The sequence below is a fragment of the Asterias amurensis genome, chromosome 16 (genome assembly GCF_032118995.1).
Source record: "Asterias amurensis chromosome 16, ASM3211899v1".
Taxonomy (NCBI): Eukaryota; Metazoa; Echinodermata; class Asteroidea; order Forcipulatida; family Asteriidae; genus Asterias; species Asterias amurensis.
In genome coordinates this window covers 4,517,866-4,539,191 of record NC_092663.1, presented here as the reverse complement: position 1 = coordinate 4,539,191, position 21,326 = coordinate 4,517,866, and the positions used below count along the sequence as shown (strand labels likewise).

At 39.2% G+C, this 21,326-nt stretch overlaps 2 protein-coding genes across 3 annotated transcripts in view; one reads left to right on the top strand and one right to left on the bottom strand.

The window, feature by feature from the left end:
• Window positions 1-600: 600 nt before the first annotated feature.
• Window positions 601-21,326, bottom strand: part of LOC139949028 (F-box/LRR-repeat protein 4-like) — a 48,166-nt gene continuing 27,440 nt past the window's right edge. For both annotated transcript variants that reach the window (XM_071947427.1, XM_071947426.1), the window contains exons 11-17: window positions 11,622-11,751; window positions 9,550-9,639; window positions 6,366-6,473; window positions 5,112-5,204; window positions 3,485-3,589; window positions 2,280-2,454; window positions 601-1,535 (exon numbers count right to left, since the gene is read on the bottom strand). In XM_071947427.1, the coding sequence (XP_071803528.1) occupies window positions 2,322-2,454; window positions 3,485-3,589; window positions 5,112-5,204; window positions 6,366-6,473; window positions 9,550-9,639; window positions 11,622-11,751 (659 nt within the window). In that variant the 3' untranslated portion in view covers window positions 601-1,535; window positions 2,280-2,321. The remainder of the gene's footprint in view (window positions 1,536-2,279; window positions 2,455-3,484; window positions 3,590-5,111; window positions 5,205-6,365; window positions 6,474-9,549; window positions 9,640-11,621; window positions 11,752-21,326) is intronic.
• Window positions 13,362-21,199, top strand: LOC139949027 (uncharacterized). The gene is made up of 5 exons (XM_071947425.1): window positions 13,362-13,492; window positions 15,485-15,832; window positions 16,973-17,840; window positions 18,285-18,652; window positions 19,583-21,199. The coding sequence occupies exons 2-5, from the start codon at window positions 15,500-15,502 to the stop codon at window positions 19,874-19,876; spliced, it is 1,863 nt and encodes a 620-aa protein (XP_071803526.1). The 5' UTR covers window positions 13,362-13,492; window positions 15,485-15,499; the 3' UTR covers window positions 19,877-21,199.

The window sequence follows — 21,326 nt, the reverse complement described above, 5'->3', positions numbered from 1 at the left end:
GCCTTAAATTCAAAACCTCAGCTGAGAGGTCTCGAATTCAGTTCACTTGTGTCCCTGAGCAAGACACTTAACTGTAATTGTTTTAGCATGTAAAAACTTATTTTCATGACATTGTTTTACTCATTTCTCAAAAACTACAGCACCTCAGCAACTTATATTTTAAGGTATGTTTTCTACTATCATTATCTTCAAACGGTGTAAGTTTAATGTAAATTTGTAGACATTGTGTTTTGTGTTACAAGAAGTACCCAAATCCTTTAAAGGAACACGTTGCCTTGGATCGGACGAGTTGGTCTATAAAAAGCGTTTGAAACCGTTTGTTACGAAATGCATATGGTAGAAAGATGTTTTAAAAGTAGAATATTATGATCCACACAAGTATCACTCAAAATTGCATGGTTTTCTTTTTACGTCACGAACTATCACTGTTGGCCATTTATGGGAGTAAAAATTTTGACTCCCATAAATGGCCGACCGTGTTATTGGACGACGCAATTTCGAGGCAATTTCGAGGCATATTTGTGTAGATTATTGTATTTTACTTTTACAACATCTTTCTAACCATATGCATTTTATAACAAACGGTTACAAAATGCTTTTCAAAGACCAACTCGACCGATCCAAGGCAACGTGTTCCTTTAATGAATGAATGAAAAGGCCCATGGACCCTAAGTAATAGACACCCTGCAGGTGTGTTAAAGCCCTATTAGAAAACCGATTTGTGCTATTATAAGCACTAACCCAACATTAACTTCTCAAGGTTAACTTGAGCTTGCTTGAATGCTGACTGTCTTGTCTAATGCAGAGCATGGTTGACCCACATGAAGAATGTTACCGAAGGGTGGTGGAGGAGGAGGGGGAGGGGGGGCCAGAGGATTGTAAGCCCCTCCTGATGACTAGTCCCATGATGGGGGTCCGATTATGTCCATCTCTCTTTGAGATTTTTGTTTGGATTGAAGACGAGACCTTCTGCAGTCCGGAGATGGCTTCTTGTTGTACTTGTGGTGTCATCAGGGCCCAATTTCATGGCTCTGCTTACCGCTGAATTCTGCGCTTACGATCACCATTTCCGCTTATAAGCAAGCGCCGAATCTCTGTGCTAGTTGTGTATTTGTCGATACAGAATGCCTAGTAACATGGAGTACGCACGCACACAAGCCAAAATTCCCTGCTAACCTGTGAAATACACTTGAGGTAAGTGACAAATTCCGCGTTTTCGATAAGCGCCGTTTCTTTGCTTAAGGTATGCAGAGCCATGAAATTGGGCCCAGATTAGGCTACAGAAGCTTCGCCAGTTGATGATCTCCGATGGGACTGTATACCTCCATTCCAATCTGAGAGATCACTGGGAGATCGGGTCACATTAGCGGATGTCATCTCAGGCATTGGTGACTGCTCCCCAGCGCTTTGTAGGTTTGTATGGGTTGGCACGCTGGTTAGGATCATCTGTTCTCGGCTTCCGCTGGTTGGTTTGGGTGCTTGCTGAATTCATAGGCTTGCATGTGAAGGCCAATCTCACAAATGATTTCAGTGCACTGAGAAAACAAGTAGACAAGTTTGAGGTTTTTAATTTTAGGCAGTGGACACTATTGGTAATTACTCAAAAATAGTTTTTAGCATAAAAACTTACTTGGTAACGAGTAAGGGAGAGCTGTTGATAGTATAAAACATTGTGAAAAACGGCTCCCTCTGAAGTTACAGATTTAGAGTGAAAACACACAACTTCGACGACCGATTGGGCTCAAATTTACACAGGTTTGTTATTTTCTGCATATGTTGAGATGTACACCAAGTGAGAAGACTGGTCTTTCACCTGTTCACAATTACCAATAGTGCCCAGTGTCTTTAAACAATTATCAGAAAAATGTTTTACTCATTTCTCAAAATACTACAGCACCTCGGCAAGTAATATTTTTAGAGAAGCTTCCTACCATCATAATCTTTCAACCGTGTACGATTAATAAACCTGTCGACGTTTGTGTTTTGAGTTGTACAAAAAGTACCGAGATTCGAACCCACATCACCAGTACAACTTGAACTCGGCCACAACATGCTATAGCTCTACAAGTGAGTTGACTGTTCTAAAACAAAGCCTAGTGCATAAACCAAGGCATCACCAAATAAAGGAATAGGGGGTAACTCTGCAGTTAAACCAGTTTTTATGGGTAAGTTTTTTATTTGCCTGGTGGGAGGTGGGGGGATATTTTGCATTTTTACTCATTCTACGTCATTGCTTGGGGGTTTGCACAGCGAAGATACAATAATGAGTTGACATTTACCTTTGATGACCTTTCTTCTGCTCTTTCTTACATGTACATTGATCAGGATGAAACAAAGCTCCTTTTGATTGACACATTGGGGTATGTTTCTCTCCATACTCTCACAGCGTCCTCTGGAACCCCGTTACAGAAGGACAGATCAAACAGACGTAGCTTCGGACAACTTTCTAAAACTCTGCGGACAAAAATTGGAAAAAAAACTGGATCAGTTTCACTCGGAGCGAAGAATGATTGAACTTTAAAAAGAGCTCTTAAATGCACTGGATGCTATTGGTTATTGCATAAAATCTTAGCTGGTGATAGTATAAAACATTGTGAGAAACGGCTCCCTCTGAAGTAATGTCGTTTTCGAGAAAGAAGTTAATTCTCACTAAAATACTTGAATTTGATTTTTAGACATCAGTATTAGATATTTAGGTCTCAAAAACAAACATCAAAAAGCACACAACTTTGCGTAACAAGGGTTTTTTTGTTCCATTATTATCTCGCAACATCAATGACCAATTGAGTTTAAATTTTCACAGGTTTTTTATTGTGTACGTATGTTGAGATACACAAAGCGAGAAGACATATTGAGACACCCCTTGGGTGTAAAAAGCGCTATATAAAATCGGTCTATTATTATTATTATTATTATTATTATTATTTTATTATTATTATTATGACAATAACCAATGATGTCCAGTGTCTTCAAGTCTGAAAAAGTATCAAATAAAATGACATTTAACACCAATTTAACGTGAGGTTAGAGACTTGTTATTCCAAAGAACTAACAAAGAAGAGGCTAGAATAAAACATCATTTTGTTTTGACAACTCACACCTGTTATCTCCATGTAGTTCTTTTCCCCCAAAACATTAAATTGGACTCAATTAATTAGATCATGCAAAAACCAGTAGGGCATTCCGAGTGCCCCAGGCAGATTCAATCTGCTCAGCTAGTAATACTGTGCTTCGCTCTTGAAAGGGCAGGGGCACCAAGGTATATTTTCCTTGGTAAAGAGCACCCTACATGTATGTTGAAATTATGGAGTGTTTCACCAAGGGCACCAAGACAATGACCAGGGGGCAGGGAGGCAATCGCCTTCATTGCCTCTGTGAAGTATCAGGCCGGCAGAAAGTTAATGACCCCAGTAATTCAATGTACTAAACAAGGAAATTCTATTATGCAACTTTCTTGTTATGAAGACTGTTTAAGAAATCCTACCTCTGCACACTCATCGGACCGACGGCTAATGTACCTAGGATGTCTAACTGTTCAAGATCTGGTAGATTGGCAGCTATAGCGTACAAGTCACTGTCTGACACACTCCTGAAACACAGATACCAATAAAAAAGGTTTAACTCTCAAAACCATAATGTACCCTGAGATAATAGAACTATCTGCTATCAACCAAAACACCTACACACAATGGTACAGCTAGGCCTGATACTTCACAGAGGCAACAAAGCTGTTTGCCTCAGTCCCCCCTGGTCATTACCGTGGTGCCCTTGAAATGCTCCAGTCGAAATTTACAATTTGCTCATCCGGTTCCCTCTAATAAGGAGAAAATGCGTTGGTGTCCATGCAAAAATGAAGCAAATAGGCTTGTGGCTGATTTCATGAAACTATCCACAACTGTGTAAGTACATTTGCGCAACGTTTATGGCGCAACTTACAGTTACATCATAAACGTTGTGTAAGTGGACTAACGCAGTTGCGTAAAGTTTCGTGAAATCGGCTGCTGATCGTGTAAGTGCACAAAATAGTTGATGGCCTGAGGTTTTGAGTCAGGCAGAGTCTTTCTCCCAATGCTAAATGACAAGATTACAACCCCATATACTGTACAGGCAGGTAGAAGAGTGGATTAGAAGCAGTGGATACACAACGTTACTTGAATTTCCCATTAGATAAAATATCTGAATTATACCAATAATATCAATAATACAACTTTATAAAGCGCACTTTCTATAAAAAAGTTTACCTCAGGCCCTACAGAAAAGATGATAAACAAGGAAACAGATTTTACTGTGTCTTTTATTTGCTGTTTAGCATGTTTAGTAAAGTAAATGTGATTATAAATATTTACTCCGGAACCCACTTCCCCAAGGTCAGTGATCCTTACATGCAGGCCTACTTGCTGGTTTCAAATCACCAAAAACTCTGAAGAGCAGAGAGAAAGCTCTAACTGTTTCTTATTGGATTTCTCAAGATAAACTTGGTCAGTTTTACTTTCCCATGGCCAGTGATCCTGACCTACAGGCCTACTATTGGTGTCAAATAATCTAAATGCTGAATATCAAAGAGAAAGCTCTATCGTTTTCTTATTCGATTTCTCAAGATATATTTGGTTTACATTTGGACGCATCGGGAAAACAATGAATAAGACAAAAACGAGGCATGGCTGGAGAAATACTTAGGAAGACAGGGGGAGAGTTCCAGTGAAAATGCTCAGAATAGTATACAATATTTGTTTTATATAACAGACAAATAAATCCTTGTCATTTGATAAAGTATTTTATTATGAAAAATCACACAAATCATATAGCCCCGGCCGCAATGCACAAATCGGATCTACAACCTTTTGCACAGGTGCTCCTTTGCGGCGCTGTACTGCTCAAAAACATTGGGAACAAGGATGATCCTAACTGTTGAATGGGAAATGCTATTCCCCATGGGCGAATAGGTCTTTTTGATCGCCGGTGCGGATGGGATAAATAGTGAATGTCACGTGAAGTAAGTTCCACCAATCAAATGACAAGGATCTGTATGTCAGTTATATAAGCAAAAATAGAGCCTCAATACAAATAGAATACATAACATAAATCCTGATCTTTTATCAATCATATTATACCTGAGTGCAGTTAGGTAGAGTTTGCGTAGTTTCTTGCAGGACTGTACAAAGTTTTCAATGTGGTAGTTGCTGCCATCAGATCTCAACCAAACGCTGTAAACCAAAGATATAATTTTTAGAAGGTTAATATTAATAATTTGGGGGGCTAATCATCCTTACTCGCAGCTAAGACCTGAATTGCGAAGGACGCGGCTACAACGTGTTCGAGAAGCTGGCATGCAAGGGCCCCTTTGGCAGCCAGCCACATCAACCCATTATGACCATGGAGCACAGCCAAAGATCGAAAGTGTTTGATTTTTTTTCCCGAGGGAGGAAAACCGTATGGTTTGGAAAACCCTCGTGGCACAGCAGAGAACCAACGCACAACTGAACTCACATATGGCCCCGGCCAGGAATCGAACCAGGGTCACCTTGTTGAGAGGCGAGCACTTTACGCACAAGCAAACCATGCCACCCAAAGATAACATTTTAAAACAGTGTGGTGTGTCGTGGGGCAGTCAAATGGTTTGTGATTGGTTAGATTCAATCCACTGTTTTAGAAAAAGGAGATAACAGGTGTGAGATCAGACAAAAAGGACGTTTTAGGCAGTGGACCTTATTATACACATATTGACTGGCATAATTCGGTAACTAGTGTACGTCTATTCCCCCGAGGGACTTTGAGTGACCAGAAGAGCGACCTGTTTCCCGAGGCCAAAGGAAAAGGGTAGCTCTTCTGGTCACTCACAGGCCCGAGGGGGAATAGACGTACACTAGTTACCGAATTATGCCAGTCAATATGTGTTTTATAACACAGCTCGGTCTTAAATGTCAAATAAGAACAGAAATCTGTAAAAGAAAGGAAGTTTTGTAGTTGTTGTTCACTGTTCAAGTCAAGAGAGGGCGTTGAAACCAGGCACTATTTTCAGAGAGTAGTGCCCGCTCGGGTACTAGTTCCCGCAAAACACGCGCACGCGATCACTAGACTATAGTGACTCATTAGACCCAAATTATTTTGAGCATTTACAAAATAGATTTTCATTTATGTTTTACTCATTTCTCAAAAAGTACAGCACCTCAGTAAGTATTATTTGAAGGGAAGCTTTCCACTGTCATTATCAAACCCTGTAAGTTTAATGTAAATCTATGGACATTTTTAAAAAGTACCCAAATCCTTTAAAATAAAGTCAAAGTCACGAATATGTGATAGGAAAAAAACAAAAGCATGTTAAAGGAAAAAGTAACAAATTGTTTTCAGCAAAAGTATTTTCTTACCACCATCCTAGGTCAATCTCCAACATATCTTTGCATCCCTTTGCCAAAATGCTCAGACCAGTTAATGTCAAAGTCCTTGCTCGCCATAGATTCACACTTAGTAAATTCCTATATGAAACAAAAAAAAACAGGATGAAAAGTATATTATTTGGTTTGCAGTAATACTATGTGTGTGTCTACGTACTTGCCAGGTAGATTTTTTTTTTTGAGAACCGTCTTGCTTGATATTCTACTACCGCGGAGTAGATTTTTTGAGTTCGCGGGGACTTCTCTGTTCTGAAAAGAACTGTCCTGCTTTTTAACTACTACCTGGCGGAAGCTTTTTACTGGATCGTTATTTAAGACACTGGACACTATTGGTAATTGTCAAAGACCAGTCTTCTCACTTGGTGTGTCTCAACATATGCATAAAATAACAAAGCTGTGGAAATTTGAGCTCAATCGGTCGTCGAAGTTGCGAGATAATAATGGAAGAAAAAAAACACCCTTGTCACACGACCGTGTGTGCTTTCAGATGCTTGTTTTTAGAGACCTCAAGTTCTACTCTGAGGTCTCGAAATCAAATTCGTGGAAAATAACTTCTTTCTCGAAAACTACATCGCTTCAGAGGGAGCTGTTTCTTACAATGTTTTATACAATCAACCTCTCCCTATTACTCGTTACCAAGTAAGGTTTTATGCTAATAATTATTTTGAGTAATGACCAATAGTGTCCACTGCCTTTAAAGCCACTGGAAACTTTCGGTAAACAGTATTATCCAAGGCCAACACTTTGTGTATTACAAGTTATATATAAAACAACAAACCTGTGAAAGTTTAGGCTCAATCGGTCATTGGAGTCGGGATAAAATAACGGGAAAACCCACCCGTGTTTCCGCACGTTTCGCTGTGTCATGACATGTGTTTAAAATAAATCCGTAATTCTCAACATCGAAAATTGATAATTGTTTAAGTGTTTTCTCAAAAAGTAAAGCATTTCATTGAATAATATTTCAAGAGAAGTCTTTCACCACTATCTTCTGTATACCCTTGAAGTTAGTTGTAAATCTGTGAACATTTATTTTTGTTTCTTTTCTGAAAGTGTCCAATGGCTTTAACTTCACTACCGCAGAATGAGTTCTTATTTGGTCTCAACAATTTGACTAGCTTGCTCTAGTCATAGTGAGAAGACTGGTGAAAAAATGAAGAAGAAAAAGAGAAAAAGCAGTGTTTGTACAAAGTTCAAAGTGTCTGAACACCAACAGAGTGGTCTAAACAGCACCACTCAATGTACCCCTCATTTATAAATGGTGCCTCTGGAAGCATCTGGCCTTGAAATTTTTGTATAATATCTTAAAGACACTGGACACTGTTGGTAATTGTCAAAGACCAGGCTTCTCACTTGGTGTATCTCAATTTAAAGCATAACATAACAAACCTGTGAAAATTTGAGCTCAATTGGTCGTCGAAGTTGCGAGATAATAATAAAAGAAAAACACCCTTTGTCACACGAAGTTGTGTGCTTTTAGATGGTTGATTTCGAGACCTCAAATTCTAAATCTGAGGTCTAGAAATCAATCTCGTGGAAAATTACTTCTTTCTTGAAAACTATGTCACTTCAGAGGGAGCCGTTTCTCACAATGATTTATACGATCTACCTCTCCCAATTACGCGTTACCAAGTAAAGGGTTTTATGCTAATAAATATTTTGAGTAATTACCAATAGTGTCCACTGCCTTTAAAAGCAAAGAATTGCCAGGGATGTGGATAGCCTTGCTCAAGGCAGTCGAATTATTCACTCCGAAAATAGACCGCCACTGTATAAAAACCCACCCGTATTCACTGTGCGTAAAACCCACCCGTATTCACTGTGCGTAACATCACACGACACGATGCCCTCGTACACTATCCGCATCCCATGCGGAGGCCGTCAGGCCGACAGCCTTGTAGGATCTGTGTTGAAGCCACTGACCTCATTACTATAATAAGCGAAGAGTTCCCACGGTCAGCTCATTACCATAATGCCCGCGAAAGACGAGACATGTTTACCTCACACACCACCACCACGGACACATGATAGGGTCCAAAGGTCGTGATAAGGGAAGTGCGTGATTGGACGTCAAAATGAATAATTCATTTGTCTCACATCCTGTGTTGTCTGATAGGTCTGACGAACGATATACATATTCATGAGCTGCATACTAGCATATCCTAAAGCCCCCCCAATTTCGTCCACTATTGGAATTTTTTCAATACAACACATTAAAACGGGAAGATACAGACCCGACAAGGCTGTCGGCCTGACGGCCTCCGCATGCGGTTAGTGGTGTACGAGTGCGATGACTTGTGTGAACAGTATTCGTGCGATGTGACAGTGTGTATACGGGTGGGTAATTCGGTGTGATCGCACACACCATGCACAGGGTATACGGCGGGTGGGTTTACAGCTGCGTCTTTTCGGAGCGAATAATGCGACTGCCTTGAGCAAGGCTAGGATGTGGACTACTCATGAACAAGAAACCCCTGCTAACCTTTGAACGATGTCATTTTCTTATGCTGGACTGACTCTCTGGATTGACATAATACCACTTCAAATTCGTAATATTCCTAGCGTTTATACTTAGTTAGTTTGAAAACTAGGTTGTTTAATATGGCTTGGCTGTAATTGTTCTTCGTCTGATTTACCTCTTTCTTTACTGTGTGTGGATTCACTCTTGTGCGACTTGAGCACCTTTTGGTAGATTTTGGCGCCTTACAAAATACATACTTGTACTATAATTATTATTCAAAATATTATTGACAAAATAGGGACACCGCCAATAAAGGGCTAGATAGCTCAGTTGGTAGAGCGCCGGCACGTTAATCCGGAGGTCGTTGGTTCGAATCCCACTCTGGTCAATTCTTTGTTCAACCCCAAAAATCATTTCAAAATTTACCCAGTCAGTTTCCCTTGTGGTTTGTACTGATATAATTGTTATTCAAAAAATACGCTCGATATATCTGATAGTATCTGTCAATTCTACAAGGTATTGACATAATATTGGATGTGAATGGTTAGCCATAGACCTATGTTTTTCTAATGTCGGAAGTGCTTTGATACACCCTTCAGGCTGTGATAAAGCACTATTGAAAAATCCCTTATTGTTATTATCATTATTGTTGCGGATTTCCCAAAAATTCAAGCCCTGTCACCTACATGCACTTACCTGCATTTTGCGAGCTCTGCAGCCACATTGTCGTAATTCTGTATGGTTTGTACAGCATCTAAATTGATATATTCCAGCTTTGGTGAATTTCTACAAACAAACAACATTTGTTTAGATTCAACAGGTCTTTCTTAATCTGATCAATTGGTCATGGAAATGTTATTATGTGGTTTAGGATGTAACTGCCTGTAAGTTTACTTACAACACATGCACAATTTCACAGGTTCTTGTTCATAAAATTTTATATTAGGAAACAGTGTTACTAGCATACAAAAATCTAACAAGTATATCTTAAGAAAGGCAAACAACAATTAGGACTTTCTCTCTGCTCTTTAGCATTTCAGCTATTTAACACCAGAGGCTAATTTCGCAAAGACCTAAGATTGATCTTAAAGGAACACGTTGCCTTGGTTCGGACGAGTTAGTCTATAAACAGCGTTTGAAACCGTTTTTTTTAAATAAAATGCATGTGGTTGGAAAGATGTTTTAAAAGTAGAATACAATGATCCACACAAATTTGCCTCGAAATTGCATGGTTTTCTTTTTACTATGCGAACTAACACGGTCGGCCATTTATGGGAGTCAAATATTTGACTCCCATAAATGGCCGACCGTGTTAGCCGACGAGGTAAAAGGAAAAACATGCAAATTCTTCTTTTAAAACATCTTTCCAACCATTAATGCATGCATAACAAACGGTTACAAACACTTTTCAAAGACCAACTCGACCGATCCAAGGCAACGTGTTCGTTTAACTGCAAATCAAGCAGAGTTTTACTAAGTAAAGTGTGATGTCACAACATAAATCACTATGGTGATACTAAAAATAAGTCTTGCGATTAATTTGATTGCTTTGTGAAATCAGACCCAGAAGTAGGCGTGTTGGTCAGGATCACTGGCCTTGGGTTGGTTCCAGTGGTTCCAGGGTGTAAAATAGTGAATGATCCCGGGGTCGAAACTGCCACTAGCCTGCTAGCGCAGGACTACCAGGTTAACAACAGGGCAACTCATTTTTTACAGTTTGTTAGCCGGCGGACTAGTGGAAAAAAAATGCAAAAAACTGTGCTTATGGAACTGTAAAATTAAATACTTTCGGTGACCAATTTATGCAGTGACCTCAGACCTAGTGTGATTTTTAGGGCTACCGAACTCTCATCTGGGCTACTAAAAATTATGGATTACTAGCCCTGCTACTGTCATGAAAATCCACTTAATGTTGACCCCTAATATTGCAACTCTCAGTAAGGTCAAAGAAAAACCTGTAAAACTCAAAGATTTGGGGTACTGGGAATTATTTGTAGTTGAGTTGGCTGTGATAAGCTGGTTGTAAGGGACACCCTGGCTGCTTTCATCGGTTACATTGGCTTCCGGTCAGGGAGAGAGTAACTTTCACAGTTTTAGTAACTGTGGTCAATGCCTTCTAGGAATATTAACGGGCTACTAATAATCTTGCCTTGCTCTCTACCAACCGCCTCGCTCAAGCTTGCGATCAGCTTTCGACACCACACACACCTAACTGATCACTCAACCATCGCAACACTCTCATCTTGTCACCATGGACTTTCATCTACATGTATATTGCACTAAACTGCAAATTGTAACCCATTGCCAGTGTTCAAGAAACCTCTTCAAACTTTTCTTAATCAAATTGTAATATGTTGTAGGATTGTTCAATTGGTTTGCTAACTTTATAGACAAACTTGCTTGTCGAAAAGGCGCTTTATAATATGGCCGTTTGTATTGTGTTTTAAGAAATAAGTGAAATCAAGACCCCAGACACAGTGTTTTTTTTTTTGGGGGGGGGGGCTACATACCAACTGCCTCTAGCTACCGGGCAATCTTGGTGGTCTAGTTGGTATGACACTGCTCTAGAATTGCAAAGGTCGTGGGTTGGAATCCAACCCGAGTAAAATGCCTGTGATTTTTTATTTTTGTTTTATTTTTTTTCACAGGACTCGGGAAAGTATTGAGTATACAGTGCTACACACATTGGTGTATATGGGTAAAAACCAAATATTAATAATATTCTTTTCCCCGATGCAAATTTAACATCTATTAGAAATGTATCAAACCTTATAATTTTGATGGTCACTTGTTCGGATATCCTTGTTCTGTATAGATTCAGTCTAGTCAGGTTGGTCAGAGTGGCCAGAGGGTCAAAGGCGTCACTATCCAAGATCCGCACCGATGATAAATCAAGCTCTGTTTGGGACAAGTAAAAAATAAGAATAATATAGGGGTGTCATGGCCGAGCGGATAATAAGAGCACCGAACTCAAGCTCTGGTGCTTCTGTTCAGCAGAGTGTGGATTCGAATCCCGGTCGTGACACTTGTGTCCCTGAGCAAGACACTTTACTATAATTCTCTCCACCCAGGGGTAAATGGGTACCTGCAAGGGCAGAGATGGTTCTTGTGATTGATATAGCTTAGTGCGCTAAATACTTGGCGACATAGGCTGTATACTCCCCAGGAGCTGAGATGGTTTAAGGAATAAAATTGCTCAGAGATCAGGATAATAATGTTGAAAGCGTTTTGAGACATGATGTAATGTATAAAGCGCTACACGTATATAAAAACCAAATATTGTTACTATTCAAACAAGGACTCCATGTTGGAACAAACTTTGGGCACTGTTGGGTGTACACCCTGGGGCTGGAAGAAGTAGAAGGGATCAGGACAGTTGGCCCAAAAGATTAGGGCCCTATTTCATGGCTTTGCTTATCGCCGAATAATGCGCTTACGGTCAGCATTCTCAGCTAGCAGGGCAAGCGCACAGTTTCTGCGCTAGTTGTGTAAGCAACATTCACTGCTAACAACCAGCATGACTAGTGATAAATGCTAACAACCAACTTATAAACAGTGTTAAAGACACTGGACACCTTTAGTAACTGTCACAGTCCAGTCTCCTCACTTGGTGTATCTCAACATACCAAACCTGTGAAAATTTGAGCTCAATTGGTCATCGAGGTTCAATATAAAATGGAAGGGAAAAAAAAATCTTGTCACACAAAGGTGTGTGCTTTCAGATGCTTAATTTTTGGACCTCAAAATCTAATTCTGAGGTCTCAAAATCAAGTTTGTGGAAAAAAAAATTCTCACAAACTACGTGACTTCCGAGGGAGCTGTTTTTCACAACTATCAACCTCTCCCCATTGCTTGTTACCGATTAAGTTTTTATGCAAACAACTATTTTGTGTAATTATACCAATAGTGTCCACTGCCTTTAAATTAAAGGAGTTAATTGAATAGTTTATTTTAAAAGGAATGAGCAAAAGCTAAACACAAAGGAACAGGGCACAATTTAAAGCTGCTAAGCACAACAATTTGCTCAGCAGGAAATTCCTGCCTTGATAAAAACAGGTTTACCAACCAAATTTTCATTTGTTGCATATTGCTTGATACTGGTGTTCAGTTGTTGTTTGCTTATCCTGAAAATCACATTGAAATTTGGTTAGTAAATCCTGTTTCTTATCGAGGCACAAATTTCATGCTAAGCAAATTGTTGTGCTTAAACAGCTCCATGAAATTGGGCCCTGGCTATTCCAGGTAAAAACAGAACAGGTATTGATACAGAAATCCTTTTTACCATGAGGTAACTGAACTCATCAATCACATGATCACATCACTGAATACATTATAATATGTATGAGACTTTACCCTTTGCTCTATGTACGTAGGCGGAATACCACTGATTATGCTTTTGAACTGTGTGCAGTCTGCGAGCACAATCATGACAATGCCTGAATGTACAGAGGTCAGGGTTACCCAGTCTGTGTGATTTTCCATCTTACAACGAGAACGTACTCACACACCACAGCACACACATGTAGTAAATTTAAGACATGACTGTGCATATGTCATGATCGTTTCCTGTTTTTGTGATAATGACCTTGTTGGCCAATGGTCCAGCCTTCAGTAATCGTAATTTGCACTGAGTTGTTGGGTAAGTTCGTGATGGATTCTGCCTTTCAGTATGCCTAAAATCTGCACTTTATGTAATATGAATAGTATCATGTTAGGATCATTGATAGTAACGTACGTATGTTAACATGAACTTGTACGACAATGTCATCAATACAAACTTTTAAACCTGGTGCACAGATTAATTTAAAAACAAAACCAAAAAAAGAACATGTTCAACTGTGTTTTTCTAAAAATATTTCAATAGCACCTCCTATTGAATGTCACAGCAAACGAAAGCTCAACTTACACTCGCTCTAAATATATTTGGGGGTTGTAGTTTTTAAAGACACTGGACACTATTGTCAAAGACTAGTCTTCACATTTGGTATATCTCAACATGAGCATAAAATAACAAACCTGTGAAAATTTGAGCTCAATCAGTCCTTCAAGTTGCGAGATAATAATGAAAGAAAATACACCCTTGTCACACGAAGTTGTGTGCTTTCAGATGCTTGATTTCAAGACCTCAAATTCTAAAACTGAGGTCTCAAAATCAAATTCATGGAATTCTTTCTTTTTTTCACGCAGGAATTTTTTTATTCACACTTAAGACCACTCCTCATATACAAACACGCTGAAAATACGTAACATTAACACCAAAGAAATAAACAAACTACAAAATACGATGTTAACCTTGAACCAATAGTTTGAAAGAGTCCCATTTTGTATGAAAATTAACAGTGGAATCATTGGTGATGGAGATGTATTTATCCAAAGTAAAAGCTTTAAATCCAGTTTTAATAGTGCATGGAAAATTACTTCTTTCTCGAAAACTACATTACTTCAGAGGGAGCCGTTTCTCACAATGTTTTATACTATCAACCTCTCCCCATTTCTCAGTACCAAGAAAGGTTTTATGCCATTAATTATTTTTAGTAATTACCAATAGTGTCCACTGCCTTTAAGTAATATTGACTGTTTATAAAAGTCAAATTATGTACTGTATGTACAGTCATGATAGTACATGAGCTGTAAGTGGCGAGTGGTAATATTTCACGAGAGCATGTACATGTACATGTAGCATTGAAACTAACATTAATGTAACTGAGATCTTAAAGGCAGTGGACACTTTTGCTAATTACTTACTTGGTAACGAGTAGGGGAGAGCTTTATTATAAAACATATATATTATAAAACATTGTGGGTAACGGTCCCCCTGACATGTCTGAAGTAACGTAGTCTTCGAGAAAGAAGTAATTTTCCACGAATTTGATTCTGAGACCTAAGAACTAGATTTTGATAACTCTAAATCAAGCATCTGAAAGCATACAACTTCGTGTAACAAGGGTGTTTTTTCTTTCATTATTATCTCGTAACTTTGACGACTGATCGAGCTCAACTTTGCACAGATTTGTCATTATATGCATATGTTGAGATACACCAAGTGAGAACACTGGTCTTTGACAATTACCAAAGGTGTACCTTCCCATTAACTTATTTATTTCTCAATTTTCTGCTTAAATTTTCTTTCCGAAGATGTTTTCTTTTTTAATTGTTAAATTTGTACATACATATTATTTTTTATAGTCTATATGAATATTTTTAATTTTTTGTATTATTCTTTTTCTGTAGTTGGTGGCTCGTCCGTGTTGGTTTGGTCAATAAATATAAATTGTGTATACATGTAGATGGATTGCACTATAAAGCGTCATCGACCGCCATATTTGAAAATGGTGCATACATCTACAGTACCTACATGTACACACAGCTCTTAGCCAATGATAGCCTTGCACGCCTTGCAGAAGCGCTTTGACATATTTGATCTGCCCTTCTGGCTGTAATAAAAGCGCTTTAACAAATTGATTACTACTATTTTTGTTACATAAAATAAATCACAACACTGCAAATTGCACCGACAGAGTTAGGTTTTAAACATAATTTGATGGCATTAAGCATTTAGGACTTTGTTTTTATAATGTAAGAAGTAAATTTCTAGTGTTGATTTTGGCTTAAAATATGTTGAATATTTCAGGTAGAAACATCAAACATGGCAGAGGGTTGTGATTCTCGTCTGGACTCATTGGACATGTTTTGTTGCAAAATTTGCTTTGAAAAGTATAACGACACAGATCGCCTTCCGAAGCTCCTAGCTTGCGGTCACACATTTTGCTTGTCTTGCCTTATAGATTTGCTTATTGTAAACAAGAAAGCTCTGGCAAAAAATGTGGAAGATAAATTGATAATATGTCCAACCTGTAGAGGCAAAACTGTGCCTCCGAAAGACGGAGTGGACAAGCTGACAACAAACTTTGAACTGAGGCACATGATGGAGGATTTTGAAACTTATAAAAACAAGCAAGCTGTTCGATCCAACACCAAGGTAAGTTGGACCATGGAGGAAGGAAGGAAGGAAGGAGTTCGAACAAAGGGACTTTGAAAAGCCGAACCCGTGGTACCGCGGTCGTTTACCGACACCTGGTAATAACCCACATACATGTACCTTATACTAACAATGGGCGACCTGGCATCTGTGAGTTTGTCGCCCACCAAAAGGAAAAACACAATTGAATACAAACCAACCTCGTGTGCTTATAAATACCCAAATTTTGATGCACCGCTAGTGACAGGAAATTCGAAAAAAATGTAAAAAATATGCTATGAAAACACCACAAATGGTAAATGAAGAAAGCAATCACAACCTTCTACAACTCCGTTTTTTGTGTGAAAAAAACAAAAGAACCGGAAACAAAAAACGCAATCGTTTCTACCATGTGCGCATCCATGAAAGACAAAGAAAACACACTGCGCATGGGAAAACTGTGTATTTTCCCAATTCTTGTCTCCAATGATTCATCTTTACAGCAGGCAACATGGTACAGAGTGGTGGTACAATACCACTCCTTCTGTACAAAGAGATCTAATCCCGCTCGTTAATTTAATCGGCCACCCTGCTGGAGGTCTCCTATCTTTTCCCACTGGTCAGGCAGGGGCATTGTCATGGTTTTCTTGTGTTACTCTGCGGTTAGTCTCGTCGTTCGTACTCCTTCTCTTCCTTCCTCCATGGTTAGACAGAATCACATTTTTAAACGTGTCTTTAAAAGGACAGAGTACTGTTAGTTCTTATATATATAAAAGTGGTTCATTAAGAGCACCGGATTCAAGCTCTGGTATTTCTGATCAGCGTAGAGTGGGTTCGAGTCCCGGTTGTGAATTCTGTGTCCTAAAGCTAGACACTTAACCATAATTGGTTCATAAATTTGGGGGAGATAGTACTTTCTGCTCTACCAGCCAGGCTGCTGATGGGTGATACCCAAGCCCACATCCGTATGGACTGTAAAGGGGGTAACCCTGTTTCAGCTACAGGAGTAGATGGCAACCTCTCCCCGGGAGAAAACAGTTGATTTGTAGCCCACACCTTAAAGTGCCCTTCAAGTGGCCTTCAGGCCTTGTGTGTCTGGTGACTTGCTTACGAACAAAGAATAATAATAGTAATAACTCTTTGCTTCTTACAATCAATTAGGAATCAACTAGTGCCAAGGAAGTTGAGAATGTTCAGCAAAGAGACATCGCTGGAGCTGCAGATTCCTCTCAGCATGAAATCCAGCATCTTCTGTCGACAGTTAAAGCCCTCGCTCTAGGTGTCCATAAGTCAGGGCAAGTATTCAATGACATAATTGATGCCATTCGAGGAGAACGCCACGATGTTACTGTAAAGCGGGAAGACACACTTAAAACCATCCTCAGGGAGTATGATGAGATAGTCAAAACAGCCCAAAAGCAGAAGGAATATCTTCTTCAAGAAGTGACTAAACGCTGCGAGCAAAACTTGACATTGTTAACTGCTAATGAAGACGAGTATAGTAGGAAAAAAGAGGACCACAGTAAATTCTATGGAGAGCTAATGAGGGATATTACAAGACAACAGCAGGACGCCAAACCTTCTTGTGAGGTATTGACCAGGTTGTGTCAAAGCGCTCAATCAAGATCTAAGGACTTGAACCATGAGTTTCAAATCACTTCGAAGAAGTTATGTTTCAACGATGACAGCTTCAAGGGTATTGTTGAGAACATTAGGTCATGGGGTCAAGTGAGCCAAAACTCCGCTGTTCTAACCGTCCAATCGACATGTCCGGTACAGGAGGCTAGCCCAGCAACAACTGACCAACACTCCGACAGTTTGAATCATTACTGCTTGAAGTCAGGGGCAGTGGGAACCTATAATGCCATCTCATCACCATGCTGTATCACACAACTAAGCACTGAAGAATTCGCTGTAGCAAATGCGAACTCTTATAAGATCAGTATCTGTTCGTTTTCGTCACCGCAGTACAATACGAGTATTCAACTGAAAGTTTCACAGGCAGTGACGTTCAATCAAGGAATTACAGGTACATTTATGTAGGGCCTACGTTGAAATACATGTATGTGATATATACAGCTCAGGTTTATTTGGCAGCATCAGAATTTGTAGCATGACAAATTTCTACCTCAATTCTGAAAAAAAAGTTGCATCTTGTGCACAAAATATTATCTGATTATGTGCAAAGACGTTGTACATGTACACATCAGCGCATAGCTCTACTTGTTTTGTATGTTCAAGAATCTTATTTTGGCACCTTTGTCTGGATATGTTCCCTTAATCCTTCGCTCCTGTTTGCGCTATAAATGGATGTGTTTTGTTTGTATTTGTTTATGCCTCTGAACAAGGTCCGGTTTGGATCGAAAGCTTCCGCCAATTCCCCTACAAGTTTTGAATAAATTATTGTGAATTTCAATTTTAAAAACATCTTTCTATATCACCATTTCTAAAACTTATTTTTATTCTTTAACAGGGATGTGTACAAGCATGACAGGCTTTGGAGAAACACTAATAATCAGTAACCCAGATCAGAATGAGCTTCAGAACTGGGACCTGCTTGGTCGTAACCTATTAAGTGTTTTTAGACCACCAAAAAAAGAGGAATTTGATCCTGCTGGTATGGTGTGCAGCCCATCAGGGCGTCTGTACGTCTGTGATAGAAAGAATCATTCGGTGCATGTATTACAATGGTACCAGCTAAATGGCTATTGGGGTTGTAAAAAAATCGCACGGATAGGACATCGTGGGAAGGAACCAGGGAACTTTGACAACCCGAGTGACGTCGCGCTGATGCCAGATGGTGAAATTGCAGTAGCAGATTTCAAGAACGACAGAATACAGGTACAACATTCATTTGGTGCGTTGTTTAGGCAACCTGTTTCCCACTGTACGTGTTAGACCAGGGACCAGGCCTGTATGCTTCATTTTTGAAAGGGCAAGGGCACAAAGGCATGTTCTCTTAAGCAAAGGGCACCCTATGAGGAAACTGTATATTTCTACAGGAGCATTTCAAGGGCACCAAGGCAATGACCAGGGGGATGGAGGCAATCGCCCCCATTGCCTCCGTGAAGTATCAGGCCTGTAGGACTGTAGCCAATGCGGTGTTTTCTAGAGATATTTTCAAGGTAAAATTACCATCAGTGTGTCTGACCTGTTTTCTCCTATCAATCGATCAATCGATCAATCAATAATCTATCAATCAATCAATAATCAATCAATCAATCATTAAATTTATAAGTCGCTATTCCAACACTCCTTGCTCATAGCAAAAAAAAAAAGGTGAGATTCAAGTTTTGAAATTTGCTTATGAAGTAGATTGTCTGATGTTCCGAGGAAGATGATTCCACATCCTTGGTGCTGCGATAAAAGACAGTAGTTAGTTCTTTGAATGTGAAAAATTTGAAGTTTGGACACAGGAACGCAGATTTCTGACAGGATCTTTGATTGACAATTAGTCGGTGAGATACAAAGGGGCTGAGGCAATGAGGCAGCGAAACATATAGGAAGATCTTAAATTGAGATCTTGACTCAACTGGTGGCCACTGAAGACTCTTCAGGATTGGTGTCACATGATCACATTTCTTGGCACATGTACATGTACTACCAGACGAGCTGACCAATTCTGAAGTTTTTGGAGCCTCTTGCTTTGCTGAGATTTAGAACAAAGAGCTGTTCAAACAGTTTTGTTTATACCTGCAGTGATGTATCTCTTCGGAACTCCTTGCATGGTGCACTTTAAAATAAATATGCCAACTTCCCGAATCTTTTCAGATATTTGATGGAGAAACATTGGTCTTCAAGAGGATGATTGCGACATCTGGCTCAGAGCTTGGACAGCTCAGAGGCCCGTCAGGAATCGCCACCGACTGCGAAGGGTTCATGGCCGTCTCGGAACCGCTGAACCACCGGGTGCAACTATTCACACCAGGGGGAAAACCTTTCATGACACTAGGTGAAGCCAAAGAGGGACCGAACTATTTAAACTGGCCGCTAGGAATCGCCATCACAAAGGCTAGAGAAGTGGTTGTCTGTGACAGAAGAAATGACAAGGTCCAAATATACTGAACTCCAATTGACCATAGAATAATAAAAATAATCAATGATAATAGTTGATTCTTAAAGCGGGCACATCCGTCACTCAGTGATGTTTAAAAGGTGCTTTAACATACATGCACTGTACATTTTCCTGCAAGTTATGTGGGACTACGCTTGATTTATGAGATCTACATGTATACTCCTTTACAAAGCACCAAGGTGCTGTGGCACAATATGCTGCCAATCAAACAAGGAACACCGGGGCAAACCCCTTCCCTTTTCAATAAATTGTGTTGTTTTACGTGCAATACACAACACAACTGCTTTACGTACCCTCCAAATGGGAACACAGTGTTTGTAAATTCGTAATTGTACTGTGGCATTGGCAAAATAAAAAACTCTCACTTGTACAGAGTTTATAATAACTTAATAATAACTACGTAATATAGCTTATTTCACAATAACCGTCTCAATACGCTTTACATTAGTGCCCTGATCATTGGGCCAATAACATTCCTTTAACTATTCTCAGCTCCCTGTGCATTATACAACCTGGGCAACTGTAGTGCTTCGAAGGCTTTTTTATACACAACATTAACCTCCAAGTGCCCCTCTCATACCCCTAAATGCAGGAGAAGAGAAGCAATTTTAGTAGTTTTGTCATAACAGCATAATATGAAAAAATTTATTTAAGCATGTTAAACGTATTTTCGTGACATTGTTGTTTACTCCTACTACAGCACTTCAGCAAGTAATATTTGAACAGTACATGTACATGTAAGCCTTCGACTGTCATTATCTTCAAACTGTGTAAGTTTAATGTACATCTGTGGACATTGTGTTTTTGTGTTAATTTACAAAAAGTACCCCATTCCTTCAATCAGACAATACTTCCAGTAACCAAACAGACAGCAGCTTTGTTTATTGTATATTAAATTTGTACTACAGTATTACCATAAAAGCAAAACTAAATTTCTTTATAAATAATTTAATTCATGTAAAATAAACATCTTTTAATGAGAGGTTTCATGGTCAAATAGAGTTTTGTGATGCACTCATATTCCAACAGCTAGATACCTCATGAAAGTGGGCTGGTTGGGGAAAGTTACAAATTTTGAAAATGTCTTACTTCTACTGGTAAAATCATTGCGGTAAAGGGTCACTGTGCACAACCATAATCTTTTGCTGTTTTCTGATTGCATTTATACGGACTCTAAATGTATTGGAGAATGAGTGGGTCAAAAACTGAATTTGACCGTGGAGCCTCTGTTTAAAAATAAACAGTACTTTGGTGAAATCTAGCCTTCTTATTTTGCATCATGTCTTTCATTTCATTTCATTTATTTTTTGATGGACTCTCAGAAAATTAAATTTAATCACTGTGCTAGCCAAGAAGATAAGGAAGGAAAATTTCAGTTGAACATCTAAAACTCAAATTTTCCTTCCTTTTCTTCTTGGCTAGCACAGTGATTAAATTTAA